This window comes from Quercus lobata, chromosome 3, assembly GCF_001633185.2.
Source record: "Quercus lobata isolate SW786 chromosome 3, ValleyOak3.0 Primary Assembly, whole genome shotgun sequence".
Lineage (NCBI taxonomy): Eukaryota > Viridiplantae > Streptophyta > Magnoliopsida > Fagales > Fagaceae > Quercus > Quercus lobata.
The window spans coordinates 17,376,422-17,399,920 of NC_044906.1; the positions used below are offsets into that span (position 1 = coordinate 17,376,422).

The 23,499-nt window shown below is 32.8% G+C and overlaps 3 protein-coding genes across 4 annotated transcripts; 1 reads left to right on the plus strand and 2 right to left on the minus strand.

Moving 5' to 3' along the window:
• Positions 1-1,253: 1,253 nt before the first annotated feature.
• LOC115978992 (AP-3 complex subunit mu-like) lies at positions 1,254-6,589 on the minus strand. 2 transcript variants are annotated; one of them, XM_031100932.1, is made up of 8 exons: positions 6,339-6,589; positions 5,997-6,096; positions 5,277-5,387; positions 5,089-5,178; positions 4,135-4,382; positions 3,357-3,566; positions 2,912-3,119; positions 1,256-2,143 (listed from the first exon to the last, which is right to left on the minus strand). In XM_031100932.1, the coding sequence occupies exons 1-8, from the start codon at positions 6,371-6,373 to the stop codon at positions 1,898-1,900; spliced, it is 1,248 nt and encodes a 415-aa protein (XP_030956792.1). In that variant the 5' UTR covers positions 6,374-6,589; the 3' UTR covers positions 1,256-1,897. The 2 variants fall into 2 exon arrangements, with proteins under 2 accessions (XP_030956793.1, XP_030956792.1); XM_031100933.1 differs by lacking the exon at positions 6,339-6,589 and having other exon boundaries at positions 1,254-2,143; positions 6,011-6,097.
• A 1,171-nt stretch (positions 6,590-7,760) lies between these two features.
• Positions 7,761-11,337, minus strand: LOC115979908 (Golgi apparatus membrane protein-like protein ECHIDNA). The gene is made up of 6 exons (XM_031102000.1): positions 11,205-11,337; positions 10,262-10,318; positions 9,965-10,168; positions 9,753-9,812; positions 9,304-9,430; positions 7,761-8,159 (listed from the first exon to the last, which is right to left on the minus strand). Exons 1-6 carry the CDS (start codon positions 11,226-11,228, stop codon positions 8,071-8,073), a joined length of 561 nt encoding a protein of 186 aa, XP_030957860.1. The 5' UTR covers positions 11,229-11,337; the 3' UTR covers positions 7,761-8,070.
• Positions 11,338-13,839: 2,502 nt separating this feature from the next.
• LOC115979907 (chloroplast stem-loop binding protein of 41 kDa b, chloroplastic) lies at positions 13,840-18,475 on the plus strand. The gene is made up of 10 exons (XM_031101999.1): positions 13,840-14,026; positions 15,066-15,200; positions 15,376-15,462; positions 15,603-15,693; positions 15,808-15,862; positions 16,253-16,313; positions 16,771-16,992; positions 17,349-17,465; positions 17,598-17,687; positions 18,052-18,475. Exons 1-10 carry the CDS (start codon positions 13,925-13,927, stop codon positions 18,229-18,231), a joined length of 1,140 nt encoding a protein of 379 aa, XP_030957859.1. The 5' UTR covers positions 13,840-13,924; the 3' UTR covers positions 18,232-18,475.
• Positions 18,476-23,499: the final 5,024 nt, after the last annotated feature.

Sequence of the window (23,499 nt, forward strand, 5' to 3'; positions counted from 1 at the left end):
ATGTGTAAATTTATACAAACTCACTTTTCCCATCCCTCCACTTTTCCACTCCCAACCAAACAAAAAATGAGGGAAATTAAAATTTTTTTTTTCCTCTCACTTTTTCACCTCTCCAACCAAATGGACCCTAAGAATTTGATTTTGTTGTTGTTGTAGTATTTTAACCATGCAGATTTTGTTTTATAAGTTGTTGTAGTTGTAGCATTTTCATATCAAATAATTAAAACGAATATATTGGCAACTTAAATGTAAAATTGTGGGAATTAATATAAAAGATAAGGAGTTAATCAAATGTGTACTCTCACATTAATAAGGGGAGAGAGAGAGAGTGAGAGACTCTTTTATTATTTCTGTGTGTTGATTAATGAGTTGAAATGTATTGGAGGAGATATTGAAGCAAATAAATGCATAAGGAAAATGAGGAAGGTAAAGGGAGAAGGTAAATATGTATTTTTGTTCTTATTTAATGTATCTCCCCTTAAAAAATTACTATTGATAAAAATATTTATGGAATGTGTAGTGCTTGTCATGTTGGTCTGTATGTTCTTTTATGACCCTTCTGCTCCCCCAGGTCCATAAATGGATCACTTCAAATATTAAGCTAGTTTTGGATTCTCTCTCTTGATGGGATTTTGGGTTTGTCCGTAAAGAAACAAATTTTTGACTTACAATATGACCCGTTGGATGGCAGCTTGTAATTCTGATGGGACCTCTCCACCTCCATGACCATGGATCCTTCCCTTGAGGTTAGAGATGGGCCGGACCCTCTGTCTCTCTTTCTCTCAATACTATATACTCAAAAAAAAAAAAAAAAAAAAAAAAAAAAAAAAAAAAAAAAAAAAAATCCAGCAACAAAGATATATGGTTTTCTGCTATTGTTTCATGTTGCATGTTGCAAGCTGTGCTTTGCTTGTGTACTTGGAACTAGTTAATCAGTCACAGGCACAGGTTTTATGTATTTATCCCTAAGGTATGGATAGTGCCATTGAATATTTCTTTCTAGTATTTGTATCATTATATGTTTTGGAAAGTTATAGAGAGGTCAAGCTCTTTTTGAAGCAATAATCTCATGTGTGAAACATTTTAGGAGAGAAAAAAGTGCACACACAAGGAGAGAGTTGACATTTTCTCTTCCTAGCGTGGAATAAGAGCAATGTTACAGAATATTTTATTTTTCACACCTTGATAAGGTGATAAGATTGTGGTTGGAACATCGCGTACAAATAAACCCACTCCACTTTTATTAGAACTAATAACAACCAGATCAACAATAGTGAGAAAGTGTCATTAGAATTATTGTTGTTCTTTGCAAGTCTTAGACAAGGCCTGAGAGTTGAGTTCCATTCGGGAACAAGTGAACTGAACTATTTGCTTCCTGTAAGCCCTTTTTTATTTGTAACTTCTCTGAATGTGAATATTACAAATCTTTAAAGGAAGAGATAGCAGCAAAAAGTGTATCCATATTTCCTACATCCTTCTTTTGTGTAAATTTTCTCATTGATAGTAGTGAACTACTCTATCATCAAGCAATCAAATAACAGTGTTTTGATTTTGAAGCATGTTGGATCAGGCAATCGAAAGTAGCAGCATATGACAATATTCACATGGACATCATTTCTAACCAAATTGATCAATACTACTCTCTCACATACACAAAGAAACCGCATGCTTGAACCCCCAAGCTTTTGAGACCAGTGTTGCCATTCTACTCCTTAATTTCCCTTTTCATATCACTCTCTCATAATATATCTCCATGACAAGGTATGCTGTTTTGTATAACAAAATCAACTCAAGTTTAAATCACTCGCCTATGTCCTAACCACCAACCAACCAAATGCTATCTAACAAATGAAGATATTGCTCGAAATTCCAATGATCTTGATGTGTCAAAGTGAAATCATGATCTAACTTCAAATTCCCCTGCACGTGTGAGAGCTCGAAAACCTTTGTAGGGACGATTAGGTAGATTCTTCAGATCAAGTTTATCTATTTGTAGGCCAGAGAGGGCAACACCCATAATTCTAAACGATACTTGAAATGTGGGAAATACATGAAGGCGCTCTAACCCTGTCTCAAGCACAAAAGTTCCAGACATTGAAGGGGCCTTGTCTTTTGGGATCCGTCCAATTGACCATGAGCAGGTCTGCAGAAGCACACCAACTATATATAATTTTCTAATAAAAGAAATATCATAAAAAAAATGCATCTTAAGTTCTTAACCTAAGAGTTTTATGCAAGAATTTAAAAAACTCTATCACATGAACAGCATGCTCTATAGTAGTTTGTGAATCCCTTTATCTGTTCTTTAAGTGTAAGCGTAGCTATTTATCTTTGGGTCTGCAGCTCATTGCTGCTAGTGGTATTTTGTATTGTATCTAGGAATTTTATAAATACAAGCAGGCAATACCATTTATCAGAAATCTAACTAGTCGTAGAAGCAGCAGTGGAGATGTATATTCTGATTTTCTAGACATGTGACATCATGTTATCTACAAGACTATACACTTTTGGCCCTTAAAGTTTGGGTTTGTTTTCATTTTGACCCTTCACGTTTGATTCTGTTTTAGTATTGGCCCTACCATCCATTTCCATTAGTAATCTAGTGACACTTGGCATTATATTGGTGATGTGGTTTAATCTGGCACTTAATGGTCAGATTGCCAGCAGAAATGGACGGCAGGGCCAATATGAAAATGGAATCATATATGAAGGGGCCAAAATAAAATTTCTGAAATGTAAAGTGTCTAAATAAAAACAACCCCAAACTTTAAGGGCTAAAGATGTACTTTAGTCCTTTCTTCGATGAACAAAACAAACCATGAGAACATACATGAAAAACAATCTCTTTCCTCTGGAATCTACGTGACAAGTTTAACACCAAATACTATAACTAAAAGAAAACATAGAGTACCTTATTAGTAAGGATATTTACTGTTCCATGATTTGAAGTCAGATCGGCTGATAAAATGCAAGGAGGCAGTTTAAATTGCACGGTTATTGAGTCGATTGTCTTTCCAGGATCGTTTCGTATTCCAACCATCACATTGACACGACATGTTCCCGCATCAGATGTTAGCTGCGGTTTTACATATATAGGAGTACTCTTCAACTTTTTAACCCTGTATAAATATAAACAGATTGTTTAAACTAAAATACAAATATACAAGAACTAATTGGCAGATTATAAAAATTGTGATCGTCCTTGCTTCCCCAAACCCACCCATGTCACTCATATACATTTCGGTCTGGTACACAAATTATATAACTCTTGTCAGTAAAAGATAAAACTATAGCAGAACTCCACCGCAGTCAAAAGAATTAATAGTTAGGGGATTAATATCTCCTCAACAACACACCTGTAACTCATGAGCTTAAACTGTCCATCTGGAGGCACAAATGATAGAATTTGATGCGACTCCCAAGGTCGAAACCGAACGCAGGGATGGAATCTCACATCATCCAAGATGGAAGGGTTTGCAAATGAAAGAGTTAAATCAGGAAGACCTGAGAGATGGGAGTTCACCTGAACTTCACCATAAATCTCGCATTTCACCAATGCTCCATCCCTGAGTAGAATTCGCAAGCAGAATATTAATTTTTTTTTTTTTTTTTATGGAACAAAAAAATATTACTTAGCACATCTCAAGTGTGAAACAATGCAGTGTAGATATATCAAACATACTGATCGAACTACTAAATAAGAAAGCTTTTATAAGACATATGTGGGACTCCAATAGTCGACGTAACCATAAAATGCTGATATATTTAGATTTGAAAAAGTCATTATCACATCGAAAACTCACATAAGCAGCATGAAGAAGCAAAACTATATGAATGTTCAAAAAAGGAATGTGATGCTAGATAATACACTTTAAAACAAGAATTAAACAACGATGTTTCATTAATTACCAAGAAAATGTGTTGCCCTCTCTAACACACCAATAATATTTGGCTGGCTGAATCCATGTGTAGCAAATTATTCATTATTCTAGAATTGACATTTCAAGTGGATGGAAACTAATCAAATCTCATTTTTCCAGAAGTCTAAAGGTAAGAACCTAATTCTCCATATCCAAATCATGAAATAAAGTATCACTTGAAGAAGCCATGTTTAAGCCAAACCTACTCTCGTACCTGTTAATAGTTGCATCCATTTCTTCAACAAGATCAACATAAACTTCATTATTAGCATATTTTGGGTCTGATGTTCTCCATGGAACACAGGATGCTGTTGCACCTGGAAGGGTTTCACTGACATTGGAACTATTACCAGTCACAACACTCAACATTTTGCTAACAATGTTTGGCTGGGCTATCATCTCTCTCAGTATGTTAGGCTCTGTAGTTAGAGGGAAGCCATTGTCTATCATCTCATCCAGAAGCTGCAAGTACAAACAGACATGGTGTATTCAACCAAAGACAAATCTAAACAATGTGAAACAACCTAAATGATGAAAATTAACGGCAACATGGATGAAAGGGGAATAGTCTGAAAAGACAATTAGAAAAATTAAAGATTTATAAATAGAATATCCAATTATAAAGAAACTTCATTTTTTAATAAAAATTATAAAGAAGCTTCATTTATCAATAATGTTATTATCTCTTTAGTTTGATCATCCAAAATGCAGAGAAGTTAACCCAAATCAGCAGTATGATTCGTACTTATCGGATATCTGTCCATTCGAAAGATAGTATTTTTAACCAATTCTAAAGTGGAGAACTGAGCCATTTCTTCATGCCTTTCTTTTGAACCACAAAATGAACATTTACAATATCAAGTTAAAAGATGCTATTTCCTCATTAAAGAGAAGAGTGACAATATTAATCTCAACGAGTAGTATTCTAACCACGAAACAGAACATGTACAAAAGACAAATCCCTCACCTAATGAATGATAACTTTTCTGCGTTTTTTTAACTCTAAATCCAAATCAAGTTTAGTATGAAAATCCCACATAGATTACACTTGTGGCCATAATAAAACTCATCCTTGCAACAAATGTACATACAAATTCTACTGAAGATCAACTCTAATGATATCACCAAAAATAACAATCACCCAATAAGGCTTATGTAATAAAAGTACCTCATATACAATGACAAAGTTATCCTTTATCACATCTTCATTCAAACCTCCAAGATAATCTGAGAGTACATCAGCTACTCTGCAAAGAAACTAAAAACAAATGGTTGAAGGTGAAGGAACTCTAATTCATTCAATGCACACAAAAAAGAAAATATTTACCAAAAACTTTATACGGCTAGAAAATCTACCTCAATGGCCATCAAAGGCGGCATTTCAACTTGCGTGCAAGCCAAAAATGTGATCCCTTCGCGAACAACTTGGAATAGATAATGAGTTGATGATGCAATTACTGGTTGTAGCTATATACAAACAGAAAATAAAGTTCAAAAGGAGGGACAATAAACAAAAACTATTATAATGAGAAGTTGAGAACCAGAATTCATACATCTCAAATAAAGCACAAAGCTCAGAATTCAAGAAAACCAAAAAAAATTATTACAAAAACAACACATTTTAAAAGACATGACTAACATACACAAAAGGCAACCATGTCAACTAGAATTATATGCAAAACTAAAAAAAATTAAACTCCTGAAATCACAATGTTAATATAAAGCAAAATTTTCATAAAACAAGCATAAATTCTAATATCAAATTCCAAACACAGTACAAAAACACAAACACAGTATGCACACACCACCTAAACTTACAAATAAACGGTAATTAATTGACATTGACACCCAGAAATTACAATCTAAAAATGAAGCAAACCTTGTTCAGAAGCTTTGAATTCAAAGAGATCAGAAACCAAACAGGCAAACACAGAAAACAACTAAATCCAGCTCAAACTATTCACAAAGCTGAATTTTGATGATAAAATAAATCCAGAAACCAAAAGAAGAACATAAATCTATCCAAGAATAACAACAACAACAACAACAACAAAAAAGAAAGTAATTTACAGGTACCTTGAAGGAATCACCTTGAGAAATGGCCTGCCCCCAAAACCAATCACATATAGACCGATCCACTCGATGCCCAGTTAGCTGTTTCTCAAGCATTACCTCTCTGTGCAATCCAAAATTCACAAAAAAAATTGAAAAAACCAGTCTTTTTAACTCAAGACCCATCAAAGAACTCACAATCAATCACCAAAAGAATACACACAGACATCACAAATAAGATTTTGAAATCCAAAAACTTTTATGGGGTTTATATGATTTGCAAGTCTTAGTCTTTGTAGCCAACAAATCTAAAGAAGCTTGGAATTTGAAACTGCTTGAAAGTAAAAAAGAAAAGATGGGTCTTACCCAGAATCTGATAGAAGAAATATGCACTGTAACATCTCTCTCTTTACCAGAAGAATTACGAGCTGGTTGAAATGGGTGCGTTGTTTAGTGTTGTGTAGTGTTGTGTTGTTTTCAGCTATGCCTATTAGCAATTCTTTTGGCCTTCCTATTGTGTAGGAAAGGTGGGAATGAATGTATTACGATGAAAAAAATTTGATTTTCAATTATAAGACGTTTAATGCGGATGGACAATGGATCAGCACTGCCAGAGTATAAAAAGTTCTCAAAGGTTGGCCCTTTTTTCCTTTTTTTTTTTTAAATATATTTTTTTATCCTTCCTTAGTTTTTATAAAATTGTATAAAAAATATTTTTATATAAGAATTATTTATTTATAATTTTTGAAAATTTTTTATTTAATTATAATTGAAGAAAAAAAGGTCTAAAAAGAAGGAACCATTTGTACTTAAAATTTTACCTTTTATTAATTAAAGTATTGAAGACAAGTAATACTTGGTTTTGAAAGGGCAAAAAGAGAGAGGAGTAACTAACCATACAAAAATTTAATGCTTTTTCACTAGGGTTAGCGTGAAAGTTATGATTAAAACAACATCATTTTTATACGGACACATTACTAATATCATTTTTATTAATACTAATTATGAAATGACATTTCACAATTTTATATATATACATATATATATTATGAACATTTTTGTGCCTCTAAATTTTCTTTTTTTTAAAAAAAAATAAATAAAGAAAGAACCAGAATCTTGCTTAATCAATATTGTAAATGAATTCAACTAATGGGTTGATTTTTATATTTGATTTTATCAATTAAATTATACAAAAATTAATATTTCCCCCTTTTATTTTCCTAAATAGTGAGGAATGTTTAATATTAAAAAAATTCAAGAGCAAGAGAGTGGAAGACGCACAATCTCCTTCTGAAGGGAACAAAACAAGATCCGGAATGGAGTGTGGGAATCCTTCCTCTTAGATAACAAAAAGAAGCTTGGCGTGGAACAACATGGGCAAGATAAAAGGCTTTCATTGTTCATTTTGCTCCATCTACTTATGTAAATTACTGCTTCCTTTACATTGTCCTTGTGTGTTTAATTGGTTTAGTGAAACCCTTAGCACCCCCCCTCCCCCCTCTATCCTCTTTTTATATATATTTTTTTTATATAAATGAAATTGATGATTAAGTTGTTCCTAATTTTAGTTGTCATTCATGGTTAGTTGTAGAGTTGGTACTTTTTGATATTGCTAAGCCTACACTTACAGATCAAATATATGTATAGATGCAGTGATACCTCCCCAACAGATTTGTCGATAATGATCACAAGGTTGGGCTAACTTTTGCCTAGCGGGTTCCAATGAAAGCTGCCCCCATATGAGAACGCAAGGCAGAATGGCAGATAAAAGTCTTGCATAATGAGTCATGACCAGGCCCTTGGCCTCATTACAACCCAAAACTGAAATAAGCAAACAATTTACAGGCAAACTAGCATCTCAACTTTCTACTACTGCATTTCATATGCTCTCAATACAATTATACAAACCATTAGAGATTTTTTTACCAAAAAATAGAAGTCAGACAAAATTTCTAAGCTGCTGTCGTCTATACCATAACACAGTTCAATAGGATTCCAATTAATGGCCAATATAATGAGCATTTACATGACTCTTCCACTTCTCAAAATCTCTCACAAGTGCATTTCCCCTTTATTTCCATCTTCCCCAGTGAATGATTCAGACAACACTGAATGCTGATTGTATGGTGGATGAGAACTGAGATGCAATGGTCTGAGAAGCAAATTGTTGAATCTTTTGCTTAGCATCTGAAAAGGAACACCATGTGTTTTTCATTGTAAATGTTAGATCTTGAAAAAGATATGAATAGTTAGATCATAAGATAGATAAGTATCTACAAATGATAAAAGGTAGCAATAACACTCAAAGTTGCAGCTGTAATTTGTGTACTCATTAAATCACTCCTTCGTGTTCCACTTATGTTTCAAATAGGTATATCAAGATGATTGCATTTATAGGAACATTATTTTGAATTCATGTAATAGTTTCTAGTAATAAACTTCCTAACTTATTTTTGGGGCATTTTGAACTGTAGCATTGTAAATGTTGCATAGTCTAATCCAAAATCCTTTTGAGAAAAAGAACGCAGAGCTATATGTTGACGCATACACAAGCACAAAGCTCAAGAGGAACTCTTTGTGCCAAAATAGACTTTGAAATAATTAATCATCTTTTCCCTTTTAAGACAATAAGTTAGAACTCACCCTTGAAAACCGGCTTGCAAGGGGAGGCCAACATCAATAATTTTAATCTAGCCTCTAGGCCGCCCTTTCCGAGATCCGACCACAAAGCCACAACTCATTTGATCCCATACTCAATAAGTCACGGTGATTGGCTTTGATACTAAATGTTACAAACCCATGGGTAGAACTCACTCTTAAAAATCAGCTTGCAAGAGAAGGGTGTCCAAGAGCTTATAAACACATGGTTAAGCTTATACTTAATCCATGTGGGACACTAGGATCATAACAAGATCTTTGCTTGCTTACTAGAATAATTTAAGCTCAACTCATCATGAAGTCCTAAACCAACACACTGCTTCAAAACCTAAACATAATTCTTTCAGGCCATGGATTTTTGATTGAATAATGAGTAAAATCTTATGTTGAAATTCTAAGTCTCATGTTAACCACAAGTCCCATTCACCACCCACCCACCCCCACCCCCCACCCCCACCCCAAAAAAAAAAAAAAAAAAACCTCCTACTAAGGATAATTATCTTCCACAAAAATATTGATTAATATGATATATATTTTTTTATTGTAAGATATGATAGCTTACTATTGAAAATCCAATATTAACTCATATTAAGGAAAGAGATATTTTATAGGTCACACTTAACAACTAATATTAGAAGGCTATAAAATTCTGGAACATAAACTGCTTGCATACCTTTTCGGCATTTGGTGAAGCCAATAATATTTGCAATACTGAGGGTCAAACAAACTCCTATAACAAGGAGATAATCAGCTTGAAGCCTTATGAGAGAGAATATTGCTAACACGATCCACAGAGCCGCCTATAAATCAAAGAATAGCAGATTTAGATACCGAAACAAACTACAAAATAAAGCCAAACTACAAACAGAAAGGTCCCAGCAATACTAACTTTAAAAATCTTGTCAGCTTTAAATTCTAATCTTCAAATCCAATTACAAGTATATTCATATTCAGTTATCGCACAAAATTTCAGATCTTTATAATTTAAAATCTAGCAGTGGAACATTCCACATTTTCTTGATTTGCGTAGATCTACACGACCTCCTCCCCCCTGGGTTTTGAGAAACAATAAGGAATTGTGTGGGTTGTGAAATGCTATAATAAATCATAGTACTTGCTTACCGTAAGGTATAGGGTCCACCAGAACAGCCACGAATCTTTCTTGTTCATGCGGGCCAATGACTAAAGCAAAAAAGAACCATCATATATGAGACTCAAGAACCGACAACAAATGGTATATATTCTTAAAAGGCTTGAACATGACTACTAATAGATGGTGATGAGACCAAATGAAGATAAGTTGACATGAGAAAAGCATAAGATGTAATACTAACCTCTTGGTCAAGAGATTCAAATTTCCATACACTTTCACCAAGATCATTTATTTCATTCCACCACCTTAACCCAACTAAAATACGCCCACTCACATTCTTGACTACCCAAAAATCAAGAGCAGCAAGAAGAACAGTCACCACAAAAATGATGACAAAGTTACTAACAAATATGGCAGAAAGAATGTAAAACGCCAATGAAGCAGCCTGCCAAATTCAAAAAGAATGAGCTTATGCATTGAAATAAAATTTTTCTTTTAAAAAAAACTGAAAAGAGGAAGATAACCAGGTATACTAGACCTTGAAAATAACATGAAAGAAACATGTCTTCGGGTTGGCATAATTTTCTACTGCAGTCTGCACATGAGAGTAAGATTGCATTATCTAAAGGGAAGAATATATTTGAAACAAGCCCAAAATAATTAAATAGGCCTATTTAAACATTACTTTGACTTACCAAGATCCTGTATAAACAATACTAGAAATTTTTAAAACAATTATCGAAAAGATTTCTATAGTCCATGTCAAATGTCCAACCAAAATTGAACTCTTTCTTAATAATGTGAAAGGGATTCAAAACTAGTTCTTCTTGTGCCAAAAGTACCTGAAAATTTTCCCTCTTAGAGATTGAACTTTCAAGTTTATTTCATGATCTTAATGCTGTTTGTCCCCAACTAAGCCAAATAGTTATATTAGCCCTAAAAGAGTCAATTTGAATGCCTTCTTGGCAAGTCAACAATGAAAATTTTCTTCTAAATCCAATTACCCTTCTTCTTCAATTCCAACTTATTTTCCTTTCATTCATTTTCTCAGAAGCCAAAAGCAACCCCATTACAGTTTTAACAAATTCTCAACATGTACAACCCAGCACTGCCAAACTTCCCACCCAACCAACCCAATTCAGACATTTGAATCAATTATATAAATTTGTATATTCCTTAGTCTTTAAATTACAGCTAAAACAACACAATATATTTGTAGGTTTATTTGCGTGTTTAGTCCACAATTACATCAAGTTTCCTATTATTTTCTTTGTCAATACCATCAGAACCAAATGTATAATTAACTTTCTCACCAATCAAACAAAAGGGTAAGCTAAAAAACCCAAATCCCAAATCCAAAACCCAGATCTAATTACCCGCCAAAATCATATTTTTCACCATGTACACATATATACACGTATACATGAATATAGAGAGAAAAAAAAGATACTATTACATAAAAGGAAACTGAGTCAACTCACCGGGTTGAGATCCACGCTGGCCATGCCGGAAAAGCTTGAGAAATCAAAAAGTTTTGGTCTTTTGGGAAATCAATCTCTCTCTCTCTCTCTCTCTCTCTCTCTTGAAATGGGGAGAGATTTTCAGAAGAAAAATGTTTTTCTTTCTTGGACCGGGTTTCCTTTTCGCAGATCCGACATTTTTTGAGATTTGCAGAATAGCCCCTGAAATATAAAAATATTACTGATTTTCTCAGCTCTAATTTATGATGGCTCTCTAAATTTTTGGGTCACAAATCACAATATTTTTCATACCATTGACATGATTTGTTATAAATTTGTGATTAATATGTAATAGAAGTGGTGTCAGTATGGACCCAAATGAGAGTTATCTTCACAACATATCATGTCAATGGTTATAAAAAAATAAAAAAGTGCCTAGTTAACTTGTGTAGAATACGAGTTAAAGTTGAATTTTTTATTATAATCGATCAATATTATTTGAGAGATCGAACAACATTTAGTTAGAGTGTATATTTTTAGCTACTTTCTTCTAATGTATTAAGGCCCATTTGATTCTTCTTTTGACAAGTTCAATTGAGTACCCATTGATATTATATTGTGTCCTTAACAACTTATTGTTAATAAGAAGACTCTAAAAACAAAAATAATAATTTGATAATTACAATGAAGATTGAAGGGAGGTATTTAAACTTTGTATATATTTGTTAAAAACATAAGAGGAGTCATGAATAACAATTTATTCGACCATTCTCTTGTACCATTTGGAGTTTATTCATATGATTAATTGAGATTGCTTAATGATCGTGGAATGATTTAATAGATCATAATCAAAATAAAAGAACAAGGGATCCTCTTTTCAAGTTATTGTAAAACCACCACGCACCCTTGGTGTGGTGGTCACTCCACAAATATAAGTATTTGTGGGATATGGGGGCAAGAGCTGGAATTCAAGTCTCCATGAGGGAGTTTCACATATATATACACTTAGATTAGGTTAGAGTAGAATTTCTATCTTATATATCTATATATATATATATATATTAAAAAAAAAGTTATTGTAAAATATAAATATTTTAAATCTAGAATAATAAATCTTTTGTCACAAAACTCATTCGAATTAAAATAAAGTGTCAATAATCAGAACTATCACAATTTGTACATGAACACATTTTCTCAATTCTATGTAGTTTATTTTACCTGGAAAAAAAATGTCAATAATGTTGTTGCAATCTTTTTTGCTAAGGTAAAGTGGATATTTCTTCTCACCAAAAAAAAGAAGAAGAAGGTAAAGTGGATAAAATCTATGAATAGGCTTTGTCTCACCTTTTTTTTTTTTGGTTATATAGTAGGATCCTTGCATTTTTCTTGGTAGACTTTTTATTATGTGAAATTAGTCACTCCTATAAGAGGAGTACTCCTTCCTCTCATAACTCACACTTGTTATAAGAGAATGGAAGACTCCTCTTAAAGGAGTTAATAGTCATTGAAGGATGTTAGCAAAATCAAAAATCAAAGGATTTTTTTTTTTTTTTTTTAATACAAAAACATCAAAAGAACTAGAGGTTCTAAGGCTCAGTTGTGTTTTTTAAGGGTATGGTATGGTTTTTTTTATTTTATTTTATTTTTTAGAATACTAAGTATTTTTTAACACACACATAGGGGGAGATTGGAGAAGGTTTTTTAAAGAAACTTACACTAGTGTATATCCAAAAAAAGTGGGTTAATCCCACATTGGAAAATGGGTATGGTATGGTATTTAATACGACATATTCATATATTTTAAAGTATTTTAATTTCCATTTATTCCTTCATGAATATAACAAAAGATTAACATGCCTAAAAGTTACTAAATAAGAATTATTGGTCATATGATCGAAATTTTATGTATATGAATAGTTATATAAATTACCGCATAGTAAGTTGAAAAAAATTCAAACTTTTTTTTGTTTGTTATTCCATCTAAACTAGGACTTGTAGCAAAATTAAAGCCGAGCCAAACTTGTTGAAGTTTGAGTTATTTTAGTTACATTGATAAGTTGGAGCTTTAGATGGAGTTTTGCTTTAGGTGTAAGCTTGAATTTTTAAGGTTTTAAAATGAACTTGAACTTCTTCACAAAGTAAGTTGCATTCATTGTTACAACCGTCAATTGAAAGAGACTTGTCTTTCTAGTAACGAAATTGAATACCAGCTTAGGGGTTTCTCAAAAAAAAAAAAAAAAAATAAAAAAAAAAAAAAAAATAGAGAGAAAAGAATAGCAAGTTAAGGATCAAAGTATATACTGAAAATGTACTAAAATACTTGCTTACCATTTAATGATATTATTTAGCAAATGGGCTTGGTCATCTCGTCATTGGGTTTACCTTTAGGTCCAACCTCTTGGGCTTTACGATTACTACAATGTCAAAATCCAGAATTTTGGAACCGAAAAGCTATGTCAAGTGGGCTTGAAATTTGGTTCAATCTGTTTCTCTTTGGTTTCTAGTACAAATGAGAGGTCAACAGAAATAACTAAGAAGAAGAGGAGGCAATGACCGTTTATTTAAATGAGGGGTTAAGGATACAACCAATGTGAGTGAGGTGGGTCACTGTCTTATCCTAACTGCTAGACTGAGAGAAACCCAAGCCAAAGAAGTGATGTTGGGCAAAAAAACATCCTTCAAAAGTTCAGTCCCCAAGAGTCACAAGAAAAAGAAAAGGTGGATAGGCTATATTGGGTGGCATGGCAAAGTTGGTGGTGGTGCAACAAAAACAACCTTCTTTCTCTCTTCTTCCTTCTTCTCTCTCTGACTTCAATGGCACCAGACTCCAATCTCAAATTCAGGTTCCTCCTATATTTTTATGTGTGTGGATTTAATATAAGTTTTCTTGGAAAAATGAAGGACTTCTGATTAGTCATATCATAATAAATTGATTATATATCAATAATCAATGTGCTTTACTGTTCTTATATTTTCTCTAGGTGGGTACTTGGTAAATTGCACTCTCTCAAGTATCTTTGTAGTTTGTAAAAAGTGAAGGGAGAAATGGATGACATATTGACATTGTGTCTTTGTGTGTGCATGATATTAGTTTGGATGTCTTTCTTTCTTGGAAAAAAAATGAAGGACTTCTGATTGTTTATACCATGAGTCTATGAGTAAACTGATTTATATATCAATAAGCATGTCTGTTCTTATATTTTCTCTAGGAGGATGCTTGGTAAATTTCACTCTCTAGTATCTTTGTACAAAGTGGAAAGAGAAATGGATGACCTATTGACCTTGTGTCTATATAATATAAGTTTGGATGCATTTCATTCTTGGGAAAATGAAGGACTTCTGATTGGTTATGCCATAAGTCTATGTATAAATTGACTATACATCAATAAGCTTTTGTTCTTATATTTTCTCAAGGTGGGTGCTTGATAAATTTCACTTTCTCAAAAATCTTTGTATAAAGTGGAGATAGAAATGGATGACGTATATATTGACATTGTGTGATGTTTTTAGTTATAAGTTTTGCCTGGTTTTGTTGGAACTCAGTTGTCAACTACAAACTTAGCAAGAAACTATAATTCTAGGCTCACATATGGATCACCAAACAGACCGGCTACATCTGCAATCATGGCACTTGCTTTAGTTCAATTTGAATGAACAGACTGAATGCTTTCCAAGTTTCCATCATAGTATCAACAAATTCAGAGTGTACAAAAGATTGGTGACGATGCAAGCATAAGTCTGTCAACAGCTACTTCTATAGAGAAGTGGTTTGTCTTAAACATTAGTCAATAGAGCTGTTCCTTATCATAATTGAAATCTCCACATCCTCCTTATGCATCATACTAACTAATGCATCTCCAAAATTTCTAATTCTGGTTACAGTTAAAAAGAAAGGTATGGAAGCCGAAAGGAGCATTACATGTCTCAGCATCAAGTGCCAAGAAAATTCTCATAATGGGAGGCACCAGATTTATTGGTGTGTTTTTGTCTAGACTCCTTGTTAAAGAGGGTCATCAGGTAGTTTTCCCCCTTTGTTTTTCATTGTCTTCTTTCTTGTTCCATTTCCCTTCCATGTTTCTGTTTCTGATAGCTTTGAATCTCTTTTGGCATATATCCATATAATCACTATATGGATGCTCAATGAAATCTGGGACACCTTGTTAATTTTAAGGGTACATTTAACTTTTGGCAGGTGACTTTGTTTACCAGAGGGAAAGCACCCATCACTCAACAATTGCCAGGTGAATCTGACAAGGACTTTGTTGATTTTTCTTCCAAGGTATGCTTTCACTTAGGATTGAAAATATCTTTTAGCCAATATGAAATGCTGTCTGAATTTCTGATTCTAGTTTCAGTAGTTTCATCTTTGGAGAAATAAATTAGCGTGCTGATAGGTACTAAACTTGACTGTAATGCTAGATCTTGCATTTGAAAGGAGACAGGAAGGATTATGAATTTGTGAAATCCAGTCTCTCAGCTGAAGGCTTTGATGTTGTTTATGACATAAATGGTGTGTACATTCTCATTTCTGCACCCTTCCACTATGATAAAACTTTTCATCACCAGAGGCACAATTTCTTACTCTTCAGCTTTAAGTAATTGTTAAATTTGGGCAATTTCTCAGGACGAGAGGCAGAGGAAGTTGAACCCATTTTGGATGCACTACCAAAGCTAGAACAGTAAGTTCTCAACAGCTTGGGGAGGATATTTCACACAATCTAATTAACCATACATTTAATATTTACATTATAATCTTTAGATGCTCCACTGGTATTAAGTTACTAGTCTTGAACTTGATTAAGAGTTAAGACTAGTTTGTGCTCAATTTGAAATTTTTTATGTGATTCATACTAAATCATAGGTCTAAATATTACTGCATAAGCAAAACATTGATAAAACTAGATAACTTGATACACTTAATATTTTCATTTATGAGCTTTGGATGTGCCATTGGTAGTGAGTTGCTAGTCTTCACTTAATTTTAAGACTAGTTTGTGCTCTATTTGAAATGTTATATTTTAAATTTGGAGATTTGTTATGTTTCATCCTAAAATTTAACTACTTCTCAGGTATATTTACTGCTCTTCAGCCGGTGTTTATCTCAAGTCTGATTTACTACCCCACTTTGAGGTAAGTTAGGGATTGTGTTGCTTAGGTTACTGTTCACTTGTATCCATAAATGCAGTGAGGGTAACAAGAGATTATAAAATTACCAAAAGGAACAAGCCTTTTAGATCAAAGACAATTCATGTATATGAAGTTTTTCAAATGATAGAGACTTAAGGAGAGGCATTATCAAAGTTAAGAGAAAAAGACAGCTTCATATTATTTAACCTTGATCTAAAACAATGAACTTTAGGAGCTCAATCTCTGTTCAACCCAGATGCATCACTTTCAACCTTACCTTTAGTGTGACAAAAATAATTTTTACCATGTGAATGCAATCATTAAGCCTTCATTGATTGCACTAGATGACAACACAATTTCTAACTTGTTTAATTTTTTTTTTACTTATTTCTGTTTTCTAGATTACTTTTAAAAAAATATTTTCCATATCTTTTCTAACTTGCTGGTACCTTGACCATAGACTGATGCAGTTGATCCAAAGAGCAGGCACAAGGGAAAGCTTGAGACAGAGAGCTTACTAACATCAAAGGGTGTTAATTGGACTTCTATAAGGCCAGTCTACATCTATGGACCGCTGAACTACAATCCTGTTGAAGAGTGGTTCTTCCACCGATTGAAAGCTGGTCGTCCAATTCCAATTCCCAACTCAGGGGTTCAAATAACACAACTCGGTCACGTTAAGGTTAGATAAATTACAATGATAATATGTATTGGCCTCTCTAGGTTCAGTAGTCTAGACAATTGCCCCAAGCATGCTGAAACAATTCCAACAACTCACATAAGTGTACAACACGCGCATGAGCTTTGGCTCAAATGAAACTTCCTAATCTCATAAAAATTGGTAGAGAATGAGATTGTGAGTTCAAAACACAAAGAGTATGAAGCTTACCACTAAAGAAAAGAGTACATAACACACCTTTAGCAAGTTGCACATGATATTCTTGAGCTAAGAATTTGTAGAACGATATATACAGCTTTATAGAATTCAATGTATTTGAATGTGAGAGGATGTTAATGTGACATAGTTTTGCAACCCAGGACTTGGCTAGAGCTTTTATTCAGGTGCTTGGAAATGAAAAGGCCAGCAGGCAAGTCTTCAACATCTCTGGAGATAAGTACGTCACCTTTGATGGATTAGCAAGAGCATGTGCAAAGGTAATTCTTGCAAAAAATATGCAAAATGGACACACAATTGAGGAACTTTATGATTTGCTGATATGTAGAAAACTTTCCATGTAGTTTTCTTCTTTTGGTTATTTATTATTCATTTGTTTTGACTTGGGACAGGCTGGTGGATTTCCTGAGCCTGAGATCATTCACTTCAACCCTAAGGAATTTGATTTTGGTAAAAAGAAGGCATTTCCATTTCGTGATCAGGTACATGTTGACGTATAGAACACATAGCTGAAAATGTGAATAATATAGATAAGGGCATAAGCAACCTTTGGTGCTTTACCTTAGGTTCCTCTATTAAATTTAAAAAAAATATATATGTGCCTGCATTGGATTCAATTGTCATTGGGAAAAAAACATTGTTTGTGCTGCATTGATCAATACAACTATGCGTTTGAATTTAATTGGGAACCTAACATACAACAGCTAAAGAACTAACCTAAGTCTTGCCCAATTGATAAATAGCCTGTGACATACATAAAAGGACCTCATATTTATATCTTACTAATATGGCACCTTCTTTACCACTTGTTACTGATGGTATCATCATTTTGTTAACGCAATGCAGCATTTCTTTGCATCAATTGACAAAGCAAAAAGTGTGCTTGGGTGGAAACCAGAATTTGACCTAGTGGAAGGGCTTGCTGACTCCTACAACTTAGACTTTGGTAGGGGAACATTCAGGAAAGCGGCCGATTTTTCAACAGATGACTTGATTCTCGGCAAGAGTCTTGTTCTTCAGAGCTAGACCATTCTTCTCTGTGTTTTCTTTGTGGTCTCCTTTTCATTCAAATTCCCTCTCAAGTTCATAAGGAATAACTAACCAAATGCCATGTTTTGTAATGGGACAATGCTATCATTAGTAAAAGCAAAATTGAAAGTTACACATACTAGTTTTAAGTCTCTTTGTATGCTGTATGCATAAAGAGAAAATATTTTCCCATATGGATCTTATTAGTTTCCAACCTATTAATCACAACAAACTTGAAGAATTTGCGAATCTGGGTTCTCCTGTTAAAGGGAATCAGGCAATACCACTAAGCTACTAGACTCTTTGTGTGAAAGTGGTTCTGTTAGCCAGGTTCTTATTACTGATAAGACATGCATTGAGAGGGGGAAAGGAACCAAAACTTTAGCCACATTATTAGTGCGGAGCCTGGGCTCTGATCCTACATATAAAGCCCATCACCCATTTTGCTCTCTGGACACCTACTTGATCTTGCTGGGCCCAAAGTTCTGTGCAGCCTTCCACACATGGACAGAGGCAGCCAGCCTTCGACTTGAGGAGCAATGGCATTGCCTCCCCCCAAATTTTTTCTTTAAAATATTACTATATACTTAGGTATTTTTGATAAGTATATATACATAGTTATTAATTTCAGCAATTTTATTTTATAAAATTACACTTTGCTCCCTTAATAATATCATTGATTCTTTTAAAAGTAATATTATAGCCACAAATTTTTCTACAACATTTTTACAAATTGTTGAAGTAGCAAATTCTTATTAGTTTGTATCTAGCCCCACCACTTACCCCATTTTTTTACTTACTAACCACTCGATTAGTAATTTGTAAAAAGTTTGTAATTCTAGCATTTTTTTCCTTTTAAAGACCATGAAAAAATCTATAAATCTAAAATTTAAAATAAAATATACAAGACTAAAAAGGTTAGCCCAACAAAAATTAGCAATAGTGAAGCTAAAAGCAATAGTGAAGCTAAAAAAAAAATTAAGTCCAATCATCTAATTTTAACCAAAACAAACAAAATAATTTTGTCATTATCCAACGGCTTGCATCAAAGTCACACGCACATCCAAAAAAAAAAAAAAAAAACCCCTTAGCAGCACACAACTAAGTACTAACAGTGAAGTCATCTCCTTAACTACAGTTTCGGCTCCATCACACTTCCACAGGCCAACACAAGGGACAGAGCCCAAGCAATTCAAGCTCTCTTCTTAGCCTAATGGCCAAGTGAGCCTTCTTAGTTCCTACGTCCTAAAAATATGGATTTCTAAATAATATTAAGCAGCAGGAGGCATCAGAGTAATCCTCACTGTCTTCAACTGTTGTCTCTGCTAGGCCCATTGGCTCGTTCTGGGCCATGAATCAATCTTAGGCAGCCATCTACAACAAGTTTGTTACATACGCGGTGACAGAGCCCAAAGGAATGACTCAAGAGTACCCTTTGGGCCCTTAACAAAATTTAAAACACTTTGGGATCAACGCAAATCCATCTATTAAAAAAGAGCAAAACCACCCAAGTGCCCTTTTTTACTATACGTTAACTGTTAAACCGTAAATTATGATCGGAAGAACATCATTTTTGTATTTATTCACAAGAAATGCAAAAATTTACCATTTGAGTAATTATGAAGAACTTTTTTGAAAATTTCTTATGTAATGACTTGTCCATTAAAAAATATAGAAAAAACAATGTTGCCTCCTTCATTTCATCAACTACCAAATACTCTTTCTCAAAAAAAAATAATAATAAATAACCAAATCCTAATCTATCCATATGTCTTTATTTTTCTTCTTTGGATAGGTATATGAATAAGACACTTCCTTATGAAACCATGAAAAATCAAATCAACATTCATTTTAGTGTGTATTTGTTGTACCAAACCAATCTAGTTCAAAAGTCGTGGCAATTTGAGGATGAATGTATGACATATTACAATGCTTTTCAACACCTTCCTCTCACTTTCCACTCTATATTTTTTAAGAATTTTTTTTGTTAGGAGGTGCTGATACTGCAAAAAATAAATGGTATTATGCTGATATGGCAAAAAATAAATGGTATTATATCACCGAAAGTGTAAATAAGGTAAAATATTTGCAGCATGGGATACGAAAGAAATCTTATTTTGTTTCCGTTACTACACCAAATATTTTATAATATTGTCCCTACGTAAAATATATGAAAAGTGTTTACAAATTAGTGGCTGTAATCAAGGATTAGAGTGAGAGATTGACTAAAAAAAAAATAAACGTAGAAATTTGAAGATTCTTATATTTTAAGAAATGTTATGCCTACAAAACTTTTACAACAAATCATAAATAACAAACTGTTATGATTATTATTGATAAACAAAAAAAATAATTTTTGTGTTAAATTTAAATTAAAACTAATAACAACTTATCACTTATAATTTATTATAAAAAATTGTAAAAAATACAGTAAACAAAACACTTCTTTTGACGTTTTAATACCCACAATTTACTCAAAAAAATAAAAAATAAATATTAATAAAAGTCATCCATGTTTCAAGGAATAGAAGATTCTACAATTGGAGAAAAAATCAAAGAATCCCACTAAGAATATGATGGAATATTCTCATGAACGTAGTCCCTTAGTCAAATTACAAGCGTTTTAATGCACGTTAGGTCGGTTTTAGTCCAAATTTCCAAAACATTATCTTATAAAGTTTTAGTACAAAGTCCAAAACATTATCCAAAGTGAAATGGTCGGTTTCAGTCCATAGTCATAAAACATTATCATATTCAATATTTTATCACATTTCGTAATCTTTAATTTATTGCATGACCCAAAAAAAGTTCTTAATTTAATATTTGATAGGTCCTAGAGGACCTAGACTTTTCGACCAACTAACAAAACTAGAAAAGTGAACCTTTTTTTGCCAAGTGGCAAGAATCAGTCCTCTAAATAACATGGTGACACGTGGCCCTCCTAGAAAATAAATTCTTAATCAAATAGATGTCCATAGTTACGCCACATGGCTATTTATTTTCTACGTGGAAGAATTCTATGGACCACTTAAGACTGTTTTACTGTTTTGCCCTCCTTTAGCTTAGAAAACAAGTTAGCTTTTTTTAATAAGAAAAATATTGACATGACACAGAGATATCTATGGGAGTGCCATGTTTTGCAAGAATGAGTCTACGTGCTTCGCGATGGGGTTTGCCTTTTGTTAGTGAAGAAATCAAGAAAATCAAAGGAAGCTTCGTGATGTTGAATTTCTAATTTTCTTTTTAAAAAAATCCAAATTATAAAATTTTTTACAACTCCTTTTTTTAACTATAATGTGATAGAGGGTGATTAGTGAAAAAAAAATAATAGATTCAAATGTAAGTAATGATTATATTAAAGTTGTAATAAAAAAGTTGTGAAATAATTTATAATCTTAGACCTCTTTTCTTTTTAATTTGTATCTACAGAATCTCACCCATGTGTAGAAGACAATTAAGATCTTGTGAATTGTTAGTTGGTTTAGATGAGGTTTTAATTCACACTAGGAAGTCAAAAGACTCAAAACTGACATATTATACTAGTTAACAAAGTTTGAGAATTGGGTATGACTATCATGAATTTTAATGAAAAACCAACGATTATGATGAATTCTACAACTCTTAATCCTAGCTATGATTGATTCAAAAGGTCATGAGTCGGGATATATTGATGAAATCAATAACACTTTTTCGAACGGAAAGACATATTCAAGAAAAATATCTTGAATAATTGGGATTCAATTTTAAATTTTAAATAGAATCTTTTTTTTTTTTTCCTAACATTTTCAATAGAATCTTATGCATTCACAATTTTCATAGTTTCCATGGATTGATTGCCTACTGATTAAGTATTAATGGTTAGGCCTAAATTATATAACTAAGCTCTTAAAGAAAATGAAATATACATCAGATTTGTTCGCTAGTAAACTATTGAAAAATTGTTACTTGTCTTTTGAAATTATAGAAGGGTTCTTGAAATTTTTAGTTTATTAGAAATTTATTACAAAATAGTTAAAACTTATTTTTTTTTTTAGTTAGAATTAATGTTTTATTTTTATATCCAAGTAAATAAGTGAATATGATATTATTCAAAAAAAAAAAAAAAGTGACTATAATATTGTTATGTCACCCTATTTAATATTTATATGAATTTGTCCATAATTTTAACACTGGCCAGTAACTCGTATAATACATGTGAAAGATATACAAGTAAAAGAAATATACATTTGTAGCATATGCTGGGATAGAACAAAACTCTCAAGGAAAATTTATATACACTAGATTATAAATACAGGAAAACTTTATCAAAATCAATAGAAGAATAAATATAAATTGAGTGACCAAAAAAAAAAAAAAAAAAAAAAAAAGCTCTCCAATTATCCACCTTAAAGCCAACAAAGCAACTTAGGGAAAACTAAGCCCGTTTAGTAAGAGATTTCTAGTAATGTTGTTTAAGTATTGAGGAGATATATGTGGGTTATAAAATATTGTGGAAATACGTGTTATATTGCTTAAACACTAAAAATTATTATTTAAACAACAGTACCAAACGAGTCATATTTGTAAGAGAGAGCCCACCCTATCGTGAAACATAGATGCTTGGTACCCATGAGCAGGAATCCATCTAGTACTAAAAATCTAGCCTTGAGATCCAAACTTTTTGGTGTGAAGGAGTTTAGATCTAAACCGATTCAATGTAAATCTGGATTGAAACCACCTTATAGAGGCTACTACGGGTGGCTTGATTGCCATCAACGAGAGAGACATAGCCACATAAAATGGGCTCAAGACCTGGGGAAGAAAAACATTGCCACAAAGGGCTGAAAAAAAAAACCTCATAAGAGGCACAGAGAATGCCCTTTGACAAGGTGAAGAGAGGCTCAAGTCGAAGCCAAGTTGAGGAGAGACTCTCTCTCTCTGTCTCTCTCTCTCTCTCTCTTCAAATGCTCACTTGTGTGGTTCATGTTTTAATTTTTTTTAATATATAATTTGATAATTGTAGTGATTATTAATAGACATATATTATGAATGTGTTTGTATATTAAAGGAAGTCTACAAAATTATTTTTTGAAACCAAGTCTACAAAAAAATTTAAAAACTTTGATTTTATATATATATATATATATATATAGACGTGGAGTGTAAGTAATAAATAACAAATATTATACTTATTATAATTACATGAATCAATTTTTAACAAGGTGATAGTAAAAACCTAATAGTGTACACAATCTCTTTCCACGACAAAAGTCAAAATACACTTGA